The sequence below is a fragment of the Squalius cephalus genome (genome assembly GCF_949319135.1).
Source record: "Squalius cephalus genome assembly, chromosome: 1".
Lineage (NCBI taxonomy): Eukaryota > Metazoa > Chordata > Actinopteri > Cypriniformes > Leuciscidae > Squalius > Squalius cephalus.
Window position 1 is genome coordinate 35,167,729 of NC_137122.1, and position 26,285 is coordinate 35,194,013.

Genomic DNA, 26,285 nt, shown 5'->3' on the forward strand with positions numbered 1-26,285 from the left:
ATAAATACTTGCATAGGAGTTGGGAAACGAAATATCCGGGTGTGGAAAAAAGTTTAAAGCAATAGAATTTTGAAAATGGGCCACACTCAGCCACCAGCCTGGGAATCCTGAAGAATGTTTTTAACATGTCCAACTCCTGTGACAATTCCATCCCATGAAACAGATAATAAAAAGGACCCATTTTATTGGAAAGGATTATGCAGAATTTGATCTATAATCAAATGATGTAAAACCATATTATTTAATCTATTTTATACATTTATTTCGTTGTTCATGCTTTTGATCAAACTAAAACCACAAAAAAAAACTTTCAATTGTTGGAAGAATCACTTAAAAAGATTCCTATGATGTTTGTTGCAAACTACCACAAACCTTGCCAGAAGTGCTGATTTTTTTTTTTTTTTTTTTTTTTTTTTAACAATAAGATATTGTCTTATCTGAACAATTAAATCTCCTCCATTTTAGATATGGGAGGCCTTATGATGTTTAGTAACTTGTGTCATTGCTTTTTGAGGTAGACAGTTAATACTTGTTCTAAATTTATAGATAGTTTCTGCTACAATTTCACCCCTTATTTGCTTTTGAGAAATTTATTGGAGAAATGTTGTATAGATCATATTACAATACTACACAAGTGTCCTACCTTTTTTTCTTTTCATTTTGCATAATGCTGTCATAGCTGTGGATTGAGGTTCAGGAGTTCTTCATTTGATTCAAATGTTTTTTTTTTGTTTTTTTTTTTTATTATTACTTTTTGGCAAGCTTTTATTATCTTATATTTACAAGCTTATTCTAAATTTATAGATAGTTTCTACTACAATTTCACCCCTTATTTGCCTTTGAAAATACCTTTATTTATTGGAGAAATTTTGTATAGATCATATTACAATGCTACACAAGTTTCCTATCCGTTTTCTTTTACTTTTGCATAATGCTGTTATAGCTGAGAATTGAGGTTCAAGAGTTTTTCATTTGATTCAAATGCTTTTTAACTTTTTGGCAAGCTTGTGAGCCAATGGATGTTTTTTCCCTCCTGGCACCAGAGGGGGCCCTCCCAGTAACTAACAAAAGACAGCCGATAAAAAGAATCACATGAATGATAAATGCTACATGTGTAGAAATAATAAAATACAAACATACTGAGTAAATATGTGTATTGTCATTGAAGTTGAATTATTATTAGTTCATTCATCAACAGAGGTGTAAGTGTTGTGTAAAATAGTAACACGTTTATGACAAATGCAAGATACATTTTAAAGCGTAGTAGGCTATATGTAAAATTTGTAAAAGTGTCCAAGGCCCTTCTCTGCGATCAATGCACAGTTGTCGTACATTGCACCATTCATACTATGAACAACAAACACCAGCAATGGTTCAAAACAATCTCTTCTAAAGCCAATGCGTTCTGAGTATTACGCGCTTAGATGATTGGACAGCCAGCACATCAATCAACAATGGCGCACTGTCATTGGTCTATCGCTCATCCGCCTACTTCACTGGGCGTTTCAATCAACAGAGGAACAAGTCGCAACGCAGGAGACGAGGCGAACAGGAGAGAAAATGGCCGACAGATTCTCTAGATTCAACGAAGAACGTGATTTCCAGGTAAAAAAAGCTACAGGAACTGCACGTATCCAAACCTTGCTGGGTCACTGTGTATTTTGGAGAGCCGTGCTCTGTACAGTTTGGTGTTATTTGTTTAAGCCGCTGAGCTCGCGCTGCAACTGTGACACTAGAACAGCGATATCGTCCCAGTTCAGCATTGACAAGCTCGAGACCAGTGAGGTGTCTGTGTCGCTTTCCAGTTTACCTCATACATTTTGAAGAATTTCCAAAAAAAGATCTAAATGGCCATTGACGTTGAGACGTGTCGTTATTTGACCCCTTGTGGTTGACAGTGGTATGTTGTTAATTTGAGACGCTGGTAGGATGACCGCAGGCTGGACCCGGCCTGGCACTGAGAGATAACGCCTCAGTCAGGAGAATATGAGCAAATATCTCATTGACTAACGGCCACCTGACTCTAATATGCATGAGTTAAATGTCAAATGTTCGCTTTTACTTGTGAAACTTCAAAATCAAAGTCTGAGTTTTGTAGTTAAAACTCTTTTTTAATCCCCATTGTGCAGTTTATCTTTGCTAGGACGTTAGCCTTGATATCATGTCCTGTGTCTGCTCGCGGTGGTGACTATATGCGAATAATACAGGCATTGTTTGATTTGTTTTTGTCTCATACTGACCCTTAACTAGCACAATGGCATGTTTGTGCTGCATTTTGCATACCTGATTTGCAAGTTATGCCAGCTAACAAAAAAAAACAAAAAACACTTTCCTGTCAATTACAACGTCTGGAGTACTGATGCTTGGACACAATGCGATAAAAGAGATACATTGTATATTGCATTATTCTGATTCCACATCTGGCATCTTTACTGCTTGGTCATTTGGAGTGTTGTTGACATGTCTTGATTAATATTTGTGTGTGTATGTTTATCGAGTGATGCAAATAACATTTTCTGTGAATCTCTTGAGAAATCTTGCTGTAGATGTTCTTGGGCAATGCATAAGGAATGTTGTTTTTGTCTTGACAAATGATATGTTCCTTGTCATGAGGGTTTCTTAATATAATCCTTAATGGTCCTTATGGGAAGGTTTTCTGCTTTAACCAGAGCCTTAGCAAGTTTTGTCCCTCACTGATGTGTAGGCAGATGGGCCATGTTATCAAAGAAGAGTTCAGCCCCCATTCTGAAAGAAGGGTTTCTAAAACTACGCAGTTGGGCTGCTCATGATGTATTGACAGGAACAAACAGGCTTTTATAAGAGTGCCCACGAACATTGTGAACCCCTTAGTTTAGAGCCAGAAGCCAAACTGAGAGCTTTGCCTTGGCAATTTTTCAATTGTCAGAATGAACCCTTTCACGCATAGATGTCACTACGATATATAGGCTATATATATATATATATATATATATATATATATAATTGTTTTTTTGTTTGTTTTTTGTTTTTTGGCGTATGCATGAGTTTTGATGGCCTAGTTGCACCACTACAGTGAACTCTAGGTGCTCATCCTATAATACACTGTCAGCCAAGTGGCAAGTCGTTGTAATTGAGTTTTCTCCAAGCAAAAATGTCTGATAGCCAATAAATCAATGTAGATTTCTGTCTGAGATTTTCTCAGAGATTTTTAAGATCCAAGGTTAGGTAATTTCCACAGATATGGAGATCTTAATGCAGTTCCATGAGTAAATTGGTCAATTGTACACATTTTCTATGCCCAAAAACCAAATGTGGGTCATTTGCAAACTGCATCTGCAAACTTTGTATACAGTTTATATTTTTTTCTTTTGAAGAGTATAGAGATCAACCGATTATATCGTTTTCCCAATATTTAAGCATTTTCCCATTATTGGGTATCGGTTTTGTAATATCGGATTCACCGATAAATGGCCACGTCTTGTCGCCGTATTGAGAATTGTGCACAAGACCGCCATTAAAGCACTGCGTGTCTGAGAGGGAGGAGTCAACAATGTTGTTCAAAGGTAAAATTATTTGCGTCCCTTAAATAATAAACTTTATTTAACATAACAGCCATTAATGCACAAATGAGGTATGTACAAATAAGATGTTAGGCTACATGGTTATGTTTCCCTCTGTCAAAACAATTGCATACAAAATCACTCTCTGAGTGCCAAAAATCCACTGAAATGGTCAAGTCGAGGCACATTAACTTGCTCACAAAAGTGTATTTATAAGAATCTATATTTGAAACAGTTTCAAGGATATTTGAAAGAAAGGATGTTGTTAATTTTAACAGCTTCTGAAGCTAGCAAGAGTTCAAATACACAGTATCGTAACATGTTACCACATTGACATCCCAATATCTTCATTCATTCAGGTATTCCTCTTTAAAAGAAAAAAATATCAACTATGTAAAGTGACCCAAATTTGTTTTTTGGCCACAAAAAAATTGTACAATTGACCAATTTACTCATGAAGCCGCATTAAGATCTCTCCATATCTAGTAGGGCTGTCACTTTTTATTCGATATTCGAATATGCATTCGAACATGACATGAAATATCCGTAATCGAACTATAAATAAACTATTCGGTTTTTAAAGTGCCATGTGTAGCGCATTTTTTACAGTCTATGATTAGACCGTTTGTTTTTTATTTTATTGTATGCCATCTCATCCAGTAGCGGGCGCTCTAAACGTATTGTAGCGTTGGCCCATGACCAAATCAAGCGAATAATAGCCAACAGCCACCCTGTTTTGAAAATGGAAGATAACGCACAGAACGGCCAGCCTGAGCAGACAATTACGACCCCTACTCATCTAAAAAGTAGTGTCTGGAAATATTTTGGGTTCTACACTGTAGATGGTAAAGTAACCCTTAAAGATAAGGTGGTTTGCCGAATGTGCAAAAAACGGTTTACTTGCGCATCCTCGACATCCAATCTTCGCGCTCACCTGTCCAGTTACCATCCAAATGAGGCAGCGGAGTCAGAGACACAGCAGATGGCCAGGCGTCCAACATCGTATGACTGCATACTTTCCTGCACAACCGGTCGGCACCTTTTTTTCCCATGTAACATTAGCCTAATTTTGTGATTGGTTATGCATAGTGCATAGTGGTTCATATACTAGATTAAGTTGATAACCTGCTGTTTCAAACATTAAGTCAAAAATAATTTTTCAGACAGGCTATGGCTTGAGTCCTGTTTATGACTGTCAGACTGTTAATAAATTTGTGATTGAATCTCCGTTACGGTGTTTTTTTTTTTGGGGGGGGGGGGGGAGCTCACAGTTATTCGAATATATTCAAATACATTGCTTGATATTTGATACCCATTCGAATTTGATTTTTCTCAAAAGTGACAGCCCTAGTAATATCTAGCCTATGGGATTAAACCATATGGGGCCTTTAAAATTAAGATACCAAAAGAAATTTTGAAAGAAGAAGAAACTAAAAGGATATTAAGGTATCTTTGATGATTCTTGAGTTACAGACATGCAAACCTGGGGCAAAAAACACAAGAAGTGTGTTTTTTTTCTGTTTTTTTTTTTTTTTTTCATTTTTTCCATTTTTGAACTGTTACCGTTGGCATGTAATGTAACAAAGATTGCTAAAGTCAGCAGATTTTACTAATAGAACTACAAATCTCTGTGTAAATCTAAAAGAATTTTGGTGCCATCTTTCTAAAGACATTTTTACCACCCTGTAAATTGGCTCCAAATCTCAGGTGAAAATGGTCAACTATAAAGCCCACGAAATTTTGGAAAACTGAAAGTTAATTTAATAGATGTTCTACAGATCTCACTTTCAAAGGTGCATATCTGTGGTCATTCTACTTCTCCTTTGTGTTTTTCCCATATTTTTTGCTCATCTTTGTCTTAGGTGAGGCAATGCATTATGAATTCAAATGCTTTGTGTCTATCTTTGAACAGTGCATCCTGGTGACTCTGGTCAGCATACCAATGTGCTGGTCTGTGTGTGTCTTTCAGGTCTTGAAAGTTGTTTTTTTGCTTGGCCTTTATGCCTTTGATCCATCTTTATTCATGAGGTATGTTTCTATTAATCTATGTCTTTCCTTTTCTGTGACCGATACAGTCTAGGGATGTCAATTCTCACAAATTCCCATGATTGATCGTCGTTTAAATTAACGATCGATTAGGCTAATCGTTAGCCTTACTGCTGCTATATGCATCTGCTGGAGTGGCCTATAGCCAACAGAATGACAGGGTCTGCAAATGCTGCTCAAAACACCATGTTCTTCAAGAGTTTTTAATCTAAATAAAGGGCTAGTAGGATTGTAAAATGTTTTCGATGTTTCAATCAGATGTCATGCTTCCCAGAATGTGTACGCTCTTCCTGGAACAACGTGCTGAAAACGGCTACTAAACCCAATGAATTCACAACGATTTAATAAAATAGTATTCTCATGTTATGTAATATGACCCAATCATAGTTATTATTAGTCGTGCATTGCTGTTTGAGCTGCGCGCTGAATGAACACTGGTAAACTGGAGCACTTTGCCAGCGCGTTATTTAACTTAAAGAAATGCATCCTAAATTTGATTAATCAGATATATACAAAATAAATTATATCTGCACAAAATGACACGAATGCAAAAGGAACTTAAACTAAAGTTACGTGTCATTCAGAATGACTCATGTTGCTCTTCCTGGAGCAACGCGATGAAACATGGCAACTAAACCCAAATAATTCACAAATGTTTTATTACAATATTGTTCTCTTTATAATGTTATGTAATATGACAGTCCCAATCATAGTTATTATTAGTCGTGCATTGCCGTTTGAGCGGCAGCGTTACCTTTATTACAGCGTTAATAGGCCTTTATCGCATCACAATAGAACGCCGGAAGTAGCTGCGAACAATTGCTGCAGTAGTGTACTGCGTCTTCCGGTTATTGCGTTCACCATGGCTGCCTGTTAATTATCACTGGACTACTTCGCTCTCGCATCTCCCAAAAGTTTTTTTTTTTTTTTTAGTTTTCTTGATTCCATTTTAATGGTTTAATTACGATAGTGTTTCTCAAATGAAGCTAAAATGCTGCTGAAGTGACGCTCAGAGCGGCTGTGTTGATGAAGTGCACTAATGTCCTCATATAGGCTGAAAACATCACGAGCGTCACGCCTGCCTCAGTGTGTGTGTGGTAAATGAAACAGCGCGTCTGTGCCATTCATTCACAGAGACACGCTGAACATGCATGATTCCTATTTAAATAGTCTTTTTGCGGTTTAATATTGACAGACACACTGGTCTATATCGTGATTTTATTTAAGTTTACTGACCTACTTTTCATCTAAAGGTAACTAAGTAACCTCCGCAAGTGCGAGTACACTGCTTGGCGATTTCGAACGTTCCGAAACCAGGAAATGAGATAAAGGCCTATTCTTAACCAAATGCGTCCTATATGAGATAAATCAGTTATAGATAGGCCTACACAATTGCAACTTACATTTGCACAAAACAAAAGGCTGCGAATGCACACACAAACTTAGTCATGATGGGGTGTAAAATGGTCCCAAACATAACTCCGGCGCGCTTGCTTTAGCCTACATGTTTCGCGGTGGAGCAGCACGCACGTGCATGAAACTGCTTTTGCAATTTCATAATTGTAATCGACGATCGATGTGTTTTATCGATTAAATGTCTTATAGACAATCGATTGTCGATTAATCGTTAGCATCTCTAATACAGTCGGTGACAAAGGCTTGTCTTTAGTTGACTATTGGCTTTTTCCAGGTGCAGTGTTCGCCAAAAAACTGAATGCAGTGCATTTATTTGTGAATGTCTGAGCGGAAGAGGCTAAATAAACAAAATTGTCTTTAAAGGTCACTGTGTTTGATCGTTGTGTGTTTAGGCTAGAAAGTATTGGCTCTGTAGTACTTTCTAGAGATCTGCCAATAATCAGTTTTACTGATATTTTTCCTGATATTTAAAGGGGATGTCTAATGCTATTTCATACATTCCTACTTATTTAGGGCCCTATAAAATCCGTTTTATTTTTTCCCAAATTCCGTTTTATTTTTTCCCAAATTCCGTTTTTTCCATTTTAATTTTTGCAAATTCCGTTTTTTTCCGTTTTAATTTTTGGGAATTCAGTTTTTTTTTAACCCTTTACTGTTATTTTAGTCGTAAAAAGAGTGTTTTTAATGTTAATGATTAAAATGTACACAAATAAAATAGGAATGACCCTAAATTTATTGAGGTAACAAACAAAATTCTAATTTTAAGAGATGTTAAATGTGGTTTGGTTTGTTTACATTAGTGGATGTATTAGGCTAACTAACATGTACCACGAGCAATACATTTGTTACTGTATTTATTAATCTTTGTTAATCTTAGTTAACCCTAACCCTGTATTTTTATTATGTTTCTTCACACAGTGCATTAAGCTAACTAATGTTAACAAATACAACTTTTCATTTAAATAATGTAGGCTACTAAATGGTCAAATTAACATTAATAAAGATGAATAAATGCTGTAGAAGTGCAGTTTATTAATAGTTAATGTTAACTGATCTAGTTAACTAGAGTTTAATAAATGGAACCTTATTGTAAAGTGTTACCGATTTTGTTATACACCGAACCGATTCAGTGTTGGACAGATCAGTTGTTTTAACCATTCATTAAAGTGAATCGGTTCAAAGGAGTCATTAGTTCGCGAATCGACGTATCATTAGCAGACTTGTACGCGTTGTGTGATTATCCCGGCAGTTTTAGGACATCGCACAAGATTTGTCAACACAGAAAACATTTCATCATTGGATAGGTTTTGTTTAGTTTATTGAAAGTGTTTTTTATGTCAGCTGAATGGGCGGAACGCTTTTCAGAGAAGGCAAGGTAAAAAAAGATTTTTTTTGCACAATTCACACCCAGCGGTAGCCTAATTCAGGAAAAAAATATCCGAATGCTCCACGTGAAACTTCGTTTTTCCGATCTTTTACCATTGTGTCAATTCTCAATTGATTTAGATTAATAACCGCGAGGGAGTGAGAGAGAGCAAGACCGTTTGAAGACGCGCGCGCGACCGGGCCTCTCTCACTGCTCGTTCTTTCAGTAATATGCGATTTTCCTCAGACATACGTTTTTCTCCCACACAAAAACAGAATTTTATTCCAAATATGTAAAATTCCGCGATATTCCGCGTTGACACTAGATTCTGCGTTAATTTGCCAATTCCGCGATTCCGAAATTATAGGGCCCTAGGCTACTTATTTACACTGTTAAAGAGTTGGATTCTCATGCTAAACATGGCCAAAGTTTAAAAAAACGAGTTGGACATATGATGGAGTGTTTCTGTGCCAAATACATTCCTTCAAGATTCATGTAAGTTTTGGAAAGTTTTTTTTCGAGTATGGCCCTGTATGATGTCATTAACGGCGGAATTCCTTGTATGGGCACTTCTCCCGGAAGAGCGTGTGCACACATCAACCAGAGCAAGAGCAAGAGCCAGGTTGATGATCAGGAAATGCTCGATTATTCGATTAGTCGATCCTCTAGTACTTTCTTTACTGTGATTGTAAGTCCACCATTCCCGAATAGTGGTTGTGTGGGTTAGGCTAGACTCAAGTTTATCCTTGTACGAGACTGGACATCACAACATGCAGTATGTGTGGATCATTTCAGCATGATATTCTGCAGGATGTCTTTTATTGGGTGATGGAGAGGGATTATCTTTGCTGTGACTGTTTCTCTGTCCATGTTTGGTTATGTTTTCTGGTGTGTGCAGGATCTCTGAGATGAGTCGCAGAACTTGGGTCGTGGGGTCAGCTTACAGTCTGATGAATCATGCTGCACGGCCTGTTCTGCTTGGTTGGTCCACAACAGACTAACTGTCAGTCATATTTTTGCTTTGTAGTCCTGTCTTGGCTGTAGGGCTGGGCGGTAAAACAACAAAAATTATCACAGTAGAATCTTCCTCGATAAAATTATAACAAAGGTTGAATAAGTATTGGATATAATGTTTATGCAGTTTGCTAATAATGCTGCACATGCTTGTTGCAGACCGTCGCACTGGTGGCAATAACTGATAAGCGCTGTCATTTCTGTTGCGAATGAGAAACATAAAACGGCAAATGCGCAAAAAGCTGAACGAAACAGAGTTGTTCATTTGAACCACGTGCCACACTGAACGTTTATCCGCTCGGCTCAAAATTCAACGCCGTGAATGCATATGAATCCATCTCAATCACGCAATCATTAAACAGCGCTGTGAGATTTTTTTTAACTAGACCATGGGGAAAAGTTAAATCATACACTTATACAGACTGTACATAATGTAGGCCTATAACATGAGTCATATTTACAAAAACAATTCATCACATCTTTCTGACTAATTTCAGAAGCATCATACAGTACTACATTCTCTTTAATAAATGATTCAATAACAAATAGCCTACAGTTTTTAACAACAATGTAATCGATAAATGCATTATATGATTTTGTCAAAGGTTTAATAGACAGATGAAATCGAAGATCGCGTGGGTGTTTGAATCGAGATCAGTCTTTTAAAGATGAATCGTGCAGCTCTATTGTCTAATCTTTCTCAGCATATGAGTAGCGCTGCACGAGGGCTTTTTTTCCCCAGTGCATTCAGTCTCATGTCACTTTCACGCGTCCACTTATATTACGTCACTAAACACTCATAGATAACGACGCATTTCATCCTCTGTTGAAACGAAAGTGGCTAACTTCTGTCAACCTCATCTAAGCAAGGACAAAAATAAAGCAATTTAATTTGAATTAATATCGATTCTGTAATAAAAAAAAGATCGTTTAAAAAAATATTTTTTCTCCCAGCCCTAATGCCTTGTGATTTAAAGTAGTTTAAAGCCAGATGAAACTGCGCTGACTTTCTCAACATCATTGACGTGGAAAACGGGGAAAATATTGAGCCAAAACGATGCAGTGAGAAGGCTTTTCAATCCACAAGTCACCAACATTTACCATGATTTACTGAAAACTGAAACCATGGGATTGTGGCAGAAATGTGGGATGTTTATATAGAACTATATTATATTATTAATGTAGATATTTACCCCCGGTTTCGTAGACAAAGCTTAAAGCTACACTTTGTAGGATTTTCTCCCATCTAGCGGTGAAATTGTTTATGACTACCAACTGAATATTACTTTCTAGCCCCTCCCATTCCGAGGGCGTTTTAACTCCTACGATGGCCGTATTATTTCAAATCTGCTGGCAGTCGCGAGTAATCTCCCCCTCGCATTCGTCACGGTGCCACTGCATGTAAAAACACGAAAGGCGAAGCTTGAATTTCCAGGTATGTCCCTCTTTGGCTAATGTATTTTCAAGATGGAAGCGCAACATGGCTGCCACCATTCGAGCGACTCGCTCTTATGTATTCTAAATGGCAGATTCTACGCTTACGAGAATACTTGATTAGTTGGTAGAAGTAATTACACATTAATGAGCACATATCATTTTGAAAGAACAAAGTGTTTTTTTTTGCTAAGAATCAACTTAAAAAATTACACAGTGTAGTAGGGCTGCACAATTAATCGAATTTCTAATCGCGATTACGATTATGGATCCCACGATTACGTAATCGTTCAAAGCCGCGATTACAAAAAAAAAAAAAAAAAAAAATCCACTCTGCGTGCATTTAGAGCATGTTATGAGAGGCGAATCACAACTACTTCAGAAAACCCGGCACAATAGGAACTACCAGGCAGTGACGTATATGTACGCTGAAATAAAGTCTTTCACCTCAGAAAAACGGACGTTCCTGTCCTGTCAGCCGTTATAGGCTACTGTGCTCGTAGCGCACACTCTTCAATTGCACGCGCAAATGCGGCGGCGCGCGCTGTGTTTAAGTGCAAAGGAAACTACGAGCATGCAACGTTGTTACGTTGTAAATTAGTAAGTCACGAAATAAAAGTAAAATACCAATAAATCACGTTACTGGTACGTCGTGTGTTAGCTGAGAAGGATTTGCATGCAGGGATGATTTTCATTCTATTCGCCAGGAGCAGTTTCCATGTTTCATTAACAGTTCTTGTTAATATTGTGTAGGCCTATTCACCATGGTAACTGTCATTTCAATATTAACCCCAAAATGCCTCTATTTTCACTTTGTGTTATTTTTTTTATATTTTTAAATGACTGTGGTGGCTCATACCAACATTGTATTAACAAAAGCTAGTTTGGGACTGCTATTTAATAGCTTTAGCATAGGCCTAATGTTTATTTATTAGTAGTCTTTACTATTAGTCATATTCTTACAATTTGTGTATGTTAAGTAAAGGGGGACAGTGTGTGTGTGTTCACAATTTTTAAGTAAACATGTATAATAATATGTCTATATATACATTATATATATATATATATATATATATATATATATATATATATATATATATATATATATATATATATATATATATATATATATATATATATATTTTTTTTTTCAATGTAAATTATGATAATCGTAATTAATAATCGCAATTACAATTTCAAGGGAATAATCGACAATTATGATTTTTGTCATAATCGTGCAGCCCTACAGTGTAGCTTTAAGATAGTCCCAGACTAAAATGCATGTTTAAGCTGTTTTAACTGCTTAAACTGTTTTAATCCTGGCTTAATCTGTGAATCCTGTCTGTGAAACAGGGCCTAAATGTATTAAAGGAGTAATATAATTTAATAACTGTATGTTTTTTGTTAATAGGCTATAGCAGTTTTTGTGCATTATTGTATTAAATGTCTTTAGGCTACTGATTTTCATAACAAATAACTTTAACTTATAACTAAATAACAAAAACGTTTTGCCATGAGGGGACTGGACTAAACTGTCACTGATCCTGCTGTCGTCAGGCAGAAGACTTCATTCCCAGCAGACGGGATGAGAGTATAATGTGTGCAGGATGGAAATGTATTTCCCAGGAAAGGTCTCCCAGAGGGGTGTCACAGTCGGTCACTCCTTTCCATCTGGAATTATTTCATTTATATCATTAGGCGTTGATCATCTCTTTTAATTGTATTATTATTTTCTCTATTCCAGAACAAATGTGGAGAACAATCTCTACTCAGACTCCTTAAACCCATTGTTTTCATTGTCCTTTTCCTTTGTTTATGTTTTATGTTACAACACAGATTCTGGGGGAAGACTGTTTTCACATCAGAGACTGGTTATACTGTGTGACATGACTTTTAGTTTGGTACAGGATAATTAACAATCAGGCATTGTCATGAAATAGGCTAAACCCCAACAGGGTAATTAGAAGACTTCACCCTAAAGGGGTTTATTTTGCGAGATTGGGCAACTGGCTGTACGTTGTCCTGCTTATTACATGACCACTCACCATCCATCCATTTTTCAAACCGCTTGTCCAATGTAGGATCGCTGAGATTTATTTTAGCCTGTTTCAGGTTCTCAGGCTGCAGGCTGGTTGATTACCAAATAAATAAATACATGGACACTAGGGCTGTAACAGCTCTCAGTAAAAAATCAAAACCGTACCGTTCTCCACCTATGGATTTGCATGTACTTGCAGTGTGGTTAATCTCAAATCTGATGACATATATATATATATATATATATATATATATATATATATATATATATATATATATATATATTAGGGATGTCAACGATTAATCGACGATCGATTAATTGTCGACAATACATTTAATCGATACAACTTATCGATCATCGATTAAGCATGTCTTCATGCGCGTGCGCGCTGCTCAACCGCGAAACATGTAAAGCGAGGCGCCAGAGTTATGTTTGGGACCATTTTACACCTTCATCATGACTATAAGTTTGCGTGTGTATTCGCAGCCTTTTGTTTTGTGCAAATGTAAGTTGTAATACTGTTTATTTTGTGTATGCCTATCTATATCTGATTTATCTCACATTGGATGCGTTTGGTTAAGAATTAACTCTGTAGTAAAGCGTCAGCTTCAGCGCACGAAGCTCAAACGGCAGTGGACGACTAATAATGACTATTGGGACTGTAATATTACATAACATTATAAAGCGAACAATAATGTAATAAAACGTGAATTATTTGGGTTTAGTTGCCGTGTCGCGTTGCTCCAGGAAGAGCGAGAGATACAACATGAGTAGTTCTGAATGAATGGCACGTAACTTAGTTCAAGTTCACACACAGTTTGTGCATGAATTTGCGTCATTTTGTGCAGATATAATTTGTAATATTATGTTTATTTTGAATATATCTGATTAATCTCATATAGGATGCGTTTCTTTTAGATAAATAATGTGCTAGCAAAGTGCTCCAGTTTAACGGTAGCAGATTCATTCAGCGCGTGCAGTTGTTCCAGGAAGAGCGCGTCCACAACAGTCACACATTATAAGCGCATACGAGGCGGCGTTGGAGACACGTTGTATTAGTAGTTAATTATATTTGATTATTAAATAATTAATTTAATTATCAATCACATCGAAACATTTTACAATCCTACTAGCCCTTTATTTATATTTAAAACCATTCTCATTGATTTGGTGAGGAACATAGCGTTTTGAGCAACATTTGCAGACAGGCATGCTGTTGGCCAAAGTCACTGCAGTAGACGCATATCGCAGTATTACGGCTAACGATTAATCGATTAATTGATCGTTAATTTAAATGACGATCGATCATGGGAATTTGTGAAAATTGACATCCCTAATATATATATATATATATATATATATATATATATATATATATAGTGTTGTCAAAAGACCCGGTACTTCAGTACTAAAAAAAATTAAACCGTTACGGTACCAGCTTTTCTTAAGTACCGGTGGTACCGGATTAATCCGGTTCTTGATGCGCTGTTCGAAAGGTGCATAAAAACACTGAGACATGGCGACCGGCGGCGCTACAAATGCAGTGGCTCTGAATCCACTCGTTGACAAGAAAGGAGGAAAGAGCCAATATATAAATATTTTGGATTATGCTAATGTCACGTTGCTATAAGGGGCCGTTCACATAGCGTGTTTTTTGCACGTGCAAATTCGTTATTTCAAATGTAGGCGCGCAACATGCGCGCTCATAATAGAAGTGGCGGTGCGCGCTCGTTTTTCCAGGCGCGCCTTTGTTCATGGTTGCATAGCAACGACAGACGGATTGGAGAGCAAGAGCTTGTGGAAAGGAGAAAGCGGTGCGAACTGCGCTCTCCATGATGACGAGGAAGTATCTGCAAAGAATTAGGCTAATTTATTTCTAGCCCTTGCATTAGCTTTACTACTAGATATATTAGTGGAGATGAGAAATAAAAAGGCGCCCAGTACAGTTATGATCAGCTGTTCGGCCAAGCTTTCAATGTTGTTACGGAAAGGGCGAAGCTGATCTGTTTGTTTTTGTCACATGACCTGTTGAGATGAGATGTTGAGATGTTTTCACATTTGAAATAAAGAATTTGCACGCGCAAAAAACGCGATATGTGAACCGCCCCTAAAGTGGTATCGGGTGCAGTTGTACCGGGGTAGTTTTACGAGCACAGTATTGGACCAACACCCAAATACTGGTATCAGTATCGGTGCATCCCTATTTATGTCATTAATATCAGTCTGTCAGAAAAGCAGTTCTAGGCTTATTCTTGGCTGGATAACATAAGATTAGATGAATGTGATCATTTATGTTTGGGCCTGAAATCACTGATACAACCTTTAAGTCTTGCTCTTGAATGGACAAATTCAGAAAAAAATTGTCAACATGTCCGTCTTTTTGAGTATCCTAGCAGATGTGTGAGCGTGAAATAGGGCTGGACGATAATATGACCTAATATCAAAATCTTGATTAATAGAACATTTTACCTCGATTAAGATTAATAACCGATTATTTTGTTTTTTGTTTTGTTTTGTTTGAAAACCCCTGCCCTAGAGGACAGACAAATGATTACACAAATAAAACAAATCAATCAAAAATACATGCACATTACAGCTCTTGACTAGTTGGCTAACATTCATCTGCAGCCACATGTTTCTCTCATACCGTCTCATAAAGTGATGGCTCCTCTGGTTTTTATGCTATGAAATAACTGCAAAGACATGAGAGACATTAAAGTATCAGTGATATGTTACAATGGACAGAAGTGAAATATTCACTTTCATTGATCATATTTGACTGCTTAGTGCAGCAACTGACCAATCAGAATCAAGTATTCCAGAGAACCGTTGTAATAAATTAGCGTAGCCTTCCTTGTTCATATTATCATCTAGGGCTGTCGCGATAACCGCAATATCGCAGTATCGCGCTACTGACAAGCCAACCGCAGAGGAATTCAAGTAACCGCAGCAACCGCGATATTCACGTCTTTTCTTTTTTCATAAGGCGAAACCCTTCTTGTTTTGAACTTCGTGCATGTGTATTGAATGTTAAATAAGTTAATAATGATAATAAGACGTGGTGATCATGGTTTTATTATGGTGATTTGTACAGAGGCTTCGTGGATTTGCACTTAAGCCTAAACAGACAGTGAATGAGAGAGATCGACTGAGCGCGTGCGATTACCTGCGTCTGTCTTTGAGGTCAAGTCATACGTGAAAAGGTTGCCGTGTCCAAGGAAAGTTAAATATTTGTCCTGTCATCCTTTTAACGTTTAAAATAAAGGGTATTTACCATGAATGGCACCAGCGACAGCGCTGGTCAGCATCCACAGCGCGAGGAACTCGCGGTCGCGGGAAACAAAACTCAGTGAGTCACGCATTGAATCAATGCCATTTGTCTCTATTAAGTGAAGCTTCAGTGTTACCCATGCGACACATTGCTGGTCAGCTGAGCCTTGAAAAGTGGAGCTCAAAGTTAAAAATAATTAACCTTGTTTCACTACTATCTTTTAATGAATCAATCAGCGTTTTTGAACGTGTTGTTGAATGCATGGTTTAATGACTCACTCAAAGACAGTCCGTTGCCATAACAACTGCGCTCTGAGTGACAGGCTTTCAATGCGCAGAGACGCTGTTTAGATTCGGTTTATTTTATTTTTTTACAGTCTATGGTTTATTGGTTACTGAAAATGTACTCGTTTTTGTGCATGCTGACCACATCATGACACTTATTTATATAGCAACAAATAAATTAATAAATGTGGTAAAACCGCATATCGCGCTATTGAGCCACTCAAAATTACCGCAAGGGAAAATCCTTCACCGCGACAGCCCTATTATCATCAGTAAGAAATAAAGCAGTGGGACCATACAGACCTCCCATAATGAGCCTGACGCTTGTCATCAGCTGTTCGGGTGAACTCAAAGCAAGCTATCAGGGGGGCAGCTGCTCCCCTGATGTTTAACTGAGTGTTTTTTTGTTTGTTTGTTTGTTTTTTTGTGTGTGTGTGTGTGTGTGTGTGTGTGTGTATGTGTGTGTAGATGTGAGTGGGGAGTGTAAATTCTCAGAACAGGTGCTGCTGTTTCATGTCTAACAGCTTTAAACAGTGACTCGGGTCAGAGTTTAAACAAAGACAGACATAGAGCCGCCAGATTGATAGGGGATATAGTATCTTCATCCATCTTTTGAGGAACACACCACATGCATCTGTCATACATGGTGTTGCATCAATTGCTCCTCTGCATAATCCTTCTGCCTACAAATCTCTCTCCTCTTTCTCAATATTGCAGTCCTGCTGCCACAACATGCTGATCTGTGTCAGAGGGCATGAGCATGTAAAATCGTGACACTGCTGAGAGCGAGTTTTTCTTTGCTTGTGTAAGAGCACACGGTATTCCCATTGGATGTATGTGGGTGTCTGCTATTAAATGTTCAAAAAAAGATAAATGTCAAGTGCAAAAGCTGTGTTGTTGAGTGAATATATAGTTCTACATCTGTGTGTTCTTCAGTATCTTGTAGTAGCCAGTTCTGGTTTAAACTGTTTGTATGCAGGTGGGTAAGTGCTGGTGTCATTGGCCTGTCATTGGGAGATGTTGACTCCCTGTAGCAGAGGCTTCTGATGGCACACGGAGTACAACAACAGCTGAGAGCTTAACCAGTTTTTTCTGTTTGTATAATTTTTTTTTAATATTCTGTCTACTCATTTGCCATGATCATGTGCTTCATGAGCTTAATAAGATGAATGGTTTTCAAAGAGGTGAAATCAAAGCTTCAAGTCTGCATGAAATGTAAATTCAACCGGTCCATTTTCTAAATGCATCTTATCGTGAATGATTCACCTATTTTTTTTCTTTGTTTTTCATTTTTTTGAGCTTGTTTTTAATCAAAATCTCCTCAATCTTCCAGTGAACAAGATGACAAACGTCTCTCTGGTGACATGCCTGGATCATTTAGTCTACTTAAAGGTGCTATAAGCGATGTCGGGAAACGTAACTTCTTGTTGACATTCGAATTGTTGTCAAACAAAACAGAGGCTAGCTAGACCCTCCCTCCTCCTCATCTCATCTCCTCCCTCCTCCCCTCCCTTCCGGCATAAAGGAAAGTCAAAGTAGTCACTACAAACAAAGTTGAGTTTTACTGATACTTCATTCAATGTGTAATGTCGCCAAGTTAGATAAATGCTTTTATACATTGCAGAACAGAATGCAGAAAAAGAGAAACATTATTTTAAAATCATTTCGCAACCTGAGGTTATAACTATAGCTCCCATACAAGGACGCAATAATAGCATGATAACGTTAGCTTCGCGTTTCCCAGTGAGCATAAACAACGGTGGCGTCGTAAACAAATTTAGTCAAAGTTGTCAATAGCCTATAAATGAACATTCAAATTCATAACAAACAGTGGATGAAAACAATCATTCACACAAATTGTCGTCGCCCTACTGTGAATTTGCTTGATCATTTACAATAGAGATTGATCGCTAGCTGCTAGAAACATATATGTTGTATTCACCAAAGTTAACGCTGACTGCATAGTTCTAGCTAATTACATCCTTGTGTTGGTTTGGCGAACATGAACGTCAATTTAGAAAGAAAAATGGATTTACCCACCAGTTCTGAAAAAAACAGAGCAACTGAATGTCGGATTGGAAGCCCTTCTGCCGGCGGAGTTCTCGCCACCTTTCGAAGGTTTTTCCGATGTAAATTCGGTACTTTGCGCGTTCCTTATCCTTGTCCCTCTTCTTTGCAATTTGTTCATCGGAACGTCGTCTCTTTGGTCGTGTGTCGGCCATAATTCAAACTTCCCTCTTCATGCTTCTCTCTCCTCCACAACCCCTTCATGTGTACGCGCACTAACCCCCCAAACCGCACCCTCAAATAATTCTTGTCGATTATTGGCTGGAACACTGTTTGTTGTGTTTCGTGGTGCGGGTGAGCCCAGTTTGTTTTTGTTGCCGTTTGTGGAGCCTGTGGTGTCTAGAGAGACCGTGTTTTTTTACAGTGTGTTCAGGGGACAGGCAGCTAGCGGATAGTGAGGAGATGTTTGCTGTATGTGACATAAAATGTTTTGGCCTAAAAAACGCGTGACATCCCTTAGTGCAGCTTTAACCCTTGTGCGACCTTATGGACATTTGTCTTTCTCAGTTTTGTTTTTTTGTTCATTTTGCCTGTGTTAATGCCAACTGCATACATTTTGGTACAAGTGTGTATTTTTATTGGAATTTTACTATTTCACCCCCATTTCCTTTAATAAATCTATTTTGCACTGGGTACACACAATTTTTCCACTCAGGGCCTTAAGGACAAAAATCTTGAACACAGCGCCCAAACAAAATCTTACTGAAAGCTCATTTTTTAAAATATCAACCTTTGTTTCATAAAATATATATTTTATATCAAATACCGTTTTTTATATCAAATATCATTTTCATAAACTTAAACCTCTAGAATTTCTTGTTTTTTGCACTTTTTTTATTTTTATTTTTTTATTTTTTATTTTTTACTTCAACAATAATCTGCCATGGGTCTTCTTTAAAATGAGACCAAACTTAAGTCTGTGCTCCCAAGCGTCAAAATTTGACAGATTTTTGACACAGACATTTTTGTCCTGTATGAACGAACCTATGTGTAACTTTTTCCTATGTATAAATTGACACACAAGGGTTAAACCCTGCTCCTTTCTTACAATCAACCTCAAGGTCGCATTTAGATCAACAACAGATAGATAATTCCAAGTCCCCGTCCCACTTTATTTGTTTTTGTTTGTTTTCTTTATCTGTTATTACTTCTGTTGTTGTCTTACACAAACTTACTTTAAGACTGGTCCATAGTTTGTTGTAATAGACCAAGTGTAAAGCCAATGGTTTGGCTTTAAGTTGTGACAATCATATTACAGACACGGAATTGATTCCAGCCCATTCTCATTCCTCTGCCTGCAAATTTCCTCTAATCAGTAGCAAGTGGCAAAAGATAAAAAATAACAATAGAATAAAGAGGAAAAAACTGCTAGATTGACTGACCTATATTTCATAGAGAAAAAGATGAGCAGGTGGATTGGAAATCACCCCCTCCTCCCTTTCAAGGTGACCTCGTTTTTCTCATCTGATTAAATTCCTGCTGCTGGAATCGAGGCAGATGAATGATCCGGTTTGTCAGGATTTTGGCATTAAGCATGAAGCCAAGAATCAGTTCATTGAAACTGAATGTTTCAGTACTGTTTCCTTTAATAATGAAACATTGCAGTATCTGTTTTGTATGCAATTTCATTTTTAGAGGGGAAACATCCTTCATTTTAGCACATAAATAATTTTACAGGGAATGTTTGCTCTGCTTTAATCTATCATCTTCCTTGTCTCTCTCCTTTCCCTCTCTCCTCTCAGGGTGGAAATCACTTTGACCAGTATGAGGAAGGTCAGTTGGAGTTGGAACAGGCCTCTTTGGACAAGCCCATAGAACCGGTAAGGCTGCACACCTCACTTGGTACTGTTGACTAGAACAGCTGCTTCCTGTGTGTGAGAGTGTGAATGATTGGTCCAGTCAGGGATAGCCACACCACCTCTATGGTCAGCCCCTACCCTTATTTTAGAGATAGTCAAATCATATCCTTTTTGGTAAATAAGTCAGCACTCCATTTCTGGAGGCCATCGTAGACCCCCTTCCCTGTTCTCCACCCCAGCCTTCAGTGAACACATCTGGTGTCATCACCTGTGTGACTGTATAATAAAGACACAGGTGAAGCAGATCTGTTGGATTGTACCAATCACTGTGATCAACTTGCTGTGTTTTTTTTTTTTTTTTTGGATCACAGATGTGAGAGAGGATGGGTGTGTGGGTGTGTGCTTGTGTGGATGTTAGATGGGATTCCTGAATGAAATTTTGACGTGTTTAAAATGTGAAGTGGATGGCACACTGTAGAAAAGGTTAAGGTAGAAACAGACATGCACAGTCACAATATATAATTCAACATTGGCCAGACTCTTTGTTCGAGATATACATTTTGATCTTTTACCCATGATTGCTCAATTTTTTTGAGTAACTGCCCTATCCAAGGTCATTTCAAAGTGCAGATCTGGAGTGTTTGTCCGCTTGTACATTTGCATGCTCCTCTGGGTGTTGTCCTTGATGAGCTCCGTTGATTCAGCTTCAGTGTAGGAGGATGCCGAGGGCCCTCATGATAGCCACAGTATATCCAGTAAATGCCACAATACAGTTAGCCCTCTTTCTTTAAAAGTTAAGTTAGTTAATTAAAACTGTGAGGCTGGTTACATATGCAACAAGTTGAACAGAGATCAAAAAACAAATATTAATCAAACAATCCATAAAAACCATTATAACTTTTTTTGAAAGAAGTGAATACTTTCTATTCAGAGACACATTTAATTGATCAAAAGTTATAAAGTAATTTAAACTGTTTTCAACATTGATAATGATTAGAAATGTTGCTTGAGCACCAAATTGAATTGTATTTTCCAATACAAATAGATGCATTTACTTGGTTTGCAAATGTAAAAATTAAGTCTTGAACAAATTGAACAAAATGATGTGAGACTATGCTTAAAACAATAATAAATATGGCAATGAGTTATATGAACTTCCCTTTGAATTAAATTGATTTTATGAGCCCATTGGCAGATATTTCTTCTGGTTTTTAATCATAAACTCACTTCATTTAGATCAGTTTCTCAGAAAACAAGACTTCATTTCTGATGTAATTTTGCATGTCATGTAAATGTATCTTTATTTTAGAATCTTTAGACATTTGCACTGAAAAACAATACAAAAATACTGAGGAAAAACATCACTTTTTTGAAGTGACAAAGCAACCATTCCAAATCGATTTCTCCTTAGTGTCAGAAGTAGCGTCCAGTGTAGACAGCATCACTGATTGTAATGGTTTCTATTGTTTTTTTGTCGCATTGAGCCACTATCATCCGGTGTAGACATGGTGTTATAATGTCAATAATATCAGTCAAAATATGATTAAGATTTGAAAGAGAATCCCACTAAATGATTATCAACTGTAGTTGAGACAAATCTGCTTATGCTTTGTTCCTTTAATCAGTAATTAGTGTTTTGACTGACACACCAACACAAGATGCAAACACACATGCTGCATAGGTTTTATAGGTTTGACGTTGAACCACAACAGGCTGTTTAGTTCACTCTATCTTGCAAATGGAGTCCTCTAAGCATACAGAAAAAAGCCTCTTTAGAAGATGCGCATGTGCGTCAGCTCTCAGAGCTAGAATAATACATCCATGCACAGACATTTAGTGGTTCAAATAAAGCGTTCAATCAATACATTCACTCTGAGTCAGTCAGATTTGACAGACTTGGATGCAGACCTTTGATACGCAGACACGCTACCATTTGAATTACACAACTGGTCTGTGTGTCTGCTCCGTTTGATTCAAGCTAAACTGACCTGATTTAGATATGAACCACTCAGTGTGTCGTCCACCTCGCATAGGAGAGCTAGAGGGAATGTGTGCCTTTTGATTGAGAGAAAGTGGTGTGTGTGTGTAACTGTGTATGAGCACACTAGTGCCCAGTATCTTGTGTGTTTTTGTTTTTTGTGTTAGTGTTTGTGTAGGACAGTTCATTTCAGATATTTTCAGTATTGTACACAACTTGGGGTGTTCGACATTTCTCTCCTGCAGCGAATTGGCCCCAATTAGCTAAGCAGCTCTGACCCGGTTTGTATCTGCACGCTCTGCTCTCCTCCTGTCTCTTTAGGGGCTCCTTGTAACGCTTTCTCACTCTCTCTGTCTCTCACTCTTGCTCTTTCTGTCTGTCTCTCTCACTATCTCTCTCTCTCTCATCATTCTGTCCTTCTTTCTGTCCAACACAGTGATTCGGTGTACAGTACCCTCTGTCATTATGTGCTGGCATGGTGCTTGTGCAACTGGGACTGCATTTTTCGCTGACTAGGCATGTAGATAATATCGCAGGCAGCTCTCGTCTCTGTCTCTCTGTCTGGTTCGCTCTGTATTGCAGAGGCTTGCATGCCGGATGCCTCTCCTCCTCTCCATGTTGTCCTCTCTGCTCCAGTTACACTAAGGCAACTTTATTTTAGGGTAAATTCACTAAAATCATATTCTCAGGTATGTCTTTCTATTATATTATAATCTCTCTCTCTCTCTCTCTCTCTCTCTCTCTCTCTCTCTCTCTCTCTCTCTCTCTCTCTCTCTCTCTCTCTCTCTCTCTCTCTCTCTCTCTCTCTCTCTCTCTCTCTCTCTCTCTCTCTCTCTCTCTCTCTCTCTCTCTCTCTCTCTCTCTCTCTCTCTCTCTCTCTCTCTCTCTCTCTCTCTCTCTGGTTCACTGGTTTAATAAAAACCACCAGTTTGTATTGAAAGGACCACTTTTCCATGTGTTGACAATGTCAGGGCTCAACAATAAGGATAGGCCACACACATGGGGCCAGTGTGAGAGTATCCCAGTTAAGCCATCCGTTATTGGCAATTTTAAACATGATATATATTTTGATTTATTTTAATTTTGACAGGAAATGGTAAAGAAATGTTTTAAATATTTCTTGATCGCAAGAAATTTATTTAAATAAAAACTATATTTGTTTTTGTCATGGGGTAATTGTAAAGATTAACAAGATAAGTGCAGTGGGACAAGCAGACTGGCTGGAAAAATAAATCCTTATTGTTGAGTGTGATACTGGACATGGTGAACGTGTTAAAAGTAAATTTTAAAAAATTCTCTACCATGTTAATAGCTTTTATTATTGTAAGTATGACTTTGAATCATGTATTCATGTCCAATCATTTTTAACAAGCTGTAGAAGTATGTTTTCATGTGTCTAGTTATGAACGGGGCAGATCTGCTGGTCAGAAGGACACGAGAGAGCAGGAGAGGTGGCCTGGCTGCCTGCCTGAACCAAATGATTCCTGCTCCTGCACTATTGTCTATGGAGGGGTGTGGAGAGCAGAACTGCCACACACAGTGTTTGTGAAAAGCAGTGACGTTACACACCGCAGGAAGCAATGGCTATCACTGTCAATTCATTTATTACACTCAGAACATAGTATACAGTGCATAATATTTCCTCAATCACACAAACACACAGAAATATCTGAGCTTTGGTTTATTTGCCCCCCGTTTTCCTTTTGTAGATCTTGTGTGTCAGGGCTATTTTCCACCAAACACCAGTGGTGTATTTATATCGCAGAACTCCTAGCAGCTGGTCCGGATGGACGGTGACAGCCATCGCTGCATGTATGTGTGTGCGTCTTGTGTTTGAGCACTGTGTTTGTCACGCACTTGTTTCCCATGCCTCTCCTCTGCCAATCATTGTGTGTGATCTGTAGGCAGCTAGAGGTTTGTGGTAATCGGGATCTTCTCTTATTTTCCCATATGCTTTTATCTACTTCTTCCCTTTTCCTTGCTCTCTTAACACCTTTGTTTGTCTGTTTGCATGTTAAGTCTGTAGCATTAGTTTCTCTTTCATACACACTCCCCTTCATCTTACTATGTACCCTAATTCTCATCTTCCTTTTCTCGCCCCCCCAACCCAAGGAGATGTGCACTGGGCAGTGACCAAGTCAAATGACAAACATCACGTAAATCACACACAACATGATTGTTATCGCTACTTATGGTGTGTAACTAACTTTAAATACTGTAGGAAACTCAGAATGCATTATGACTACATTGATATATAAGGAAATACTATTGTCTGTCCTGTTTTGCACCGCTAAATATGGTTATTTTCACACAATTTGGTTAGCGAGAGTCACAAAAGCATTTATGATCAGCATCACTCCCTTAAATGTTCAGGACAGCCGCATCTAGAGTAACTCGGTAAACCTGTGCTGTGTGAACAAAACCACACTGGAAATCTAGTTGTCTATCAGTCAGTGTCTTGAGTGTATTTTCTTTTGGGGTTCTGGTAACTCGCAGAGATGGTTAAACAAGCTGTTTGATATATCTCAAAGTTTTAGATCCAATCGCTGTGTTCCACCGGCACTGCTCCCATCAGTTTTGTGATCTGTGTGAGACGCAAGCGTTGTGCTCTACACTTAAATATAAATATTAAAAAAGCATCCAAAGTTGCTATACGTTAATCAAGACTGGTGGGAGAAATGTGCACCTTGATTGGACAAATTTATTTTACATAAGACACTTTCCAGTGTTCTGCAAGTCCCTGTTTAATTGCCAGTCACTGTGAAAAAAATGGCTTGGCTTTGAATATGATTTTAAATCTCAAAAGCTGACTGTTTAAACATAGCCTATGAGTGACTGATATATCTCACTGGTACAACAATTTCCAACCTAAAAGGCCTTAAAAATTGGTACAGGCATTCTTCAAAACCACATGCACACACATTCTCTTAATGAAGCTCTTGATCTTCTGTGCGAGAGTTAAACTGGGAAATGTTGTGATAGAAAGGTCAAGGTTTGCCATTTCAAAAGAACCCTGACCTTTAGACATGATCCTATAGCTGAGGTGTCTTTTCCATCATCACGGTCTTCTCCTTTTCTTCTTTATTATTGTAAAGTTCAGAGATTAATTACTGAAGACCACGACTTTCCAGGAACTCAGTGGCACCAAAAAGTGTTTGGACACTTTAGCCATACTTAATGTCTGCATTAAAGGGCAAAATATCAACCCAAGTGGAATGAATTAAGGAACAACGGTTAGTTGAGATTTCATTTATACAGAGATATACTGCAGATGAGTTGTTCATTAAAAGTAATTATAAAATGCCTCTAGCATCATTGTTTTCAGATGACACTTGGTTTGATGTTTTGCTCTCTAATGCAGTGACATTCAGACAATAAGTGTGGCTAAATGCAGTTGTGGCCACTCCGCATAAGAAAACTGTGCCACTGTGACATTAAAAAGCCTCCCTGCTGTCCTCCCATTTGGATCTGAGTAGTTTACATTCTCTGGCAGTAAGGAAGAGAATGTGTTAGATTTCTCTCCGTCTCTTCCATAAGCACAATGAATCAACACCAGCTGTCAAGGTCCCCTAGCAAACAAACATACATACCAAACATACCCCCCCCCCCAAAAAAAACGACTAGCCCATTACCCCACCCACCTTAACTTGATAAAACTTTCCTGCTCTGATCTCTCTGGCTGTTTTTGGTTATCTCTGTTTGTAGCTGGACACCAAAATGTCAGATGCTTTAGAGCATGAAGGTCAGCAGGAACACTGTCACCTCATAAATGGTTTCATCATTGGCCACCAATTACTGGCTCTTAAGGCCGTGACACACCACGCCGACGTCAAAGAACTAGCGGCAGCAAAAGGACTACAGGCGACTGCCAATTAGCAAATGTGTTCTGCACCTGCATGTATGAAATAACTGTCTATATCAGCAGGTATCAGTAGTCTATATTCGTCATTCAAAAAGGGAAACTGAAATTAGGACTCATTACAGATATACAAACCCTAAATAAAGCAGGGCTTGCTTACCATTTTGAATATCA

The 26,285-nt window shown here is 38.0% G+C and overlaps 1 protein-coding gene across 7 annotated transcripts in view; it reads left to right on the top strand.

Annotated features, from left to right (window-relative positions):
• The first annotated feature begins 1,489 nt into the window (after positions 1 to 1,489).
• gpatch8 (G patch domain containing 8) overlaps positions 1,490 to 26,285 on the top strand; it is a 49,791-nt gene continuing 24,995 nt past the window's right edge. For 2 of the 7 annotated variants that reach the window (XM_079864608.1, XM_079864604.1), the window contains exons 1-3: positions 1,588 to 1,605; positions 20,218 to 20,295; positions 22,498 to 22,533. Coding sequence is in view for 1 of the 7 variants with exons in the window: in XM_079864609.1 (XP_079720735.1) it covers positions 1,561 to 1,605; positions 20,218 to 20,295 (123 nt within the window). In the remaining 6 variants the exon portion in view is untranslated. Of the gene's footprint in view, positions 1,606 to 20,217; positions 20,296 to 22,497; positions 22,534 to 26,285 lie in introns of all 7 variants that reach the window. The other 5 variants (XM_079864607.1, XM_079864603.1, XM_079864605.1 and 2 more) reach the window with 4 other exon arrangements.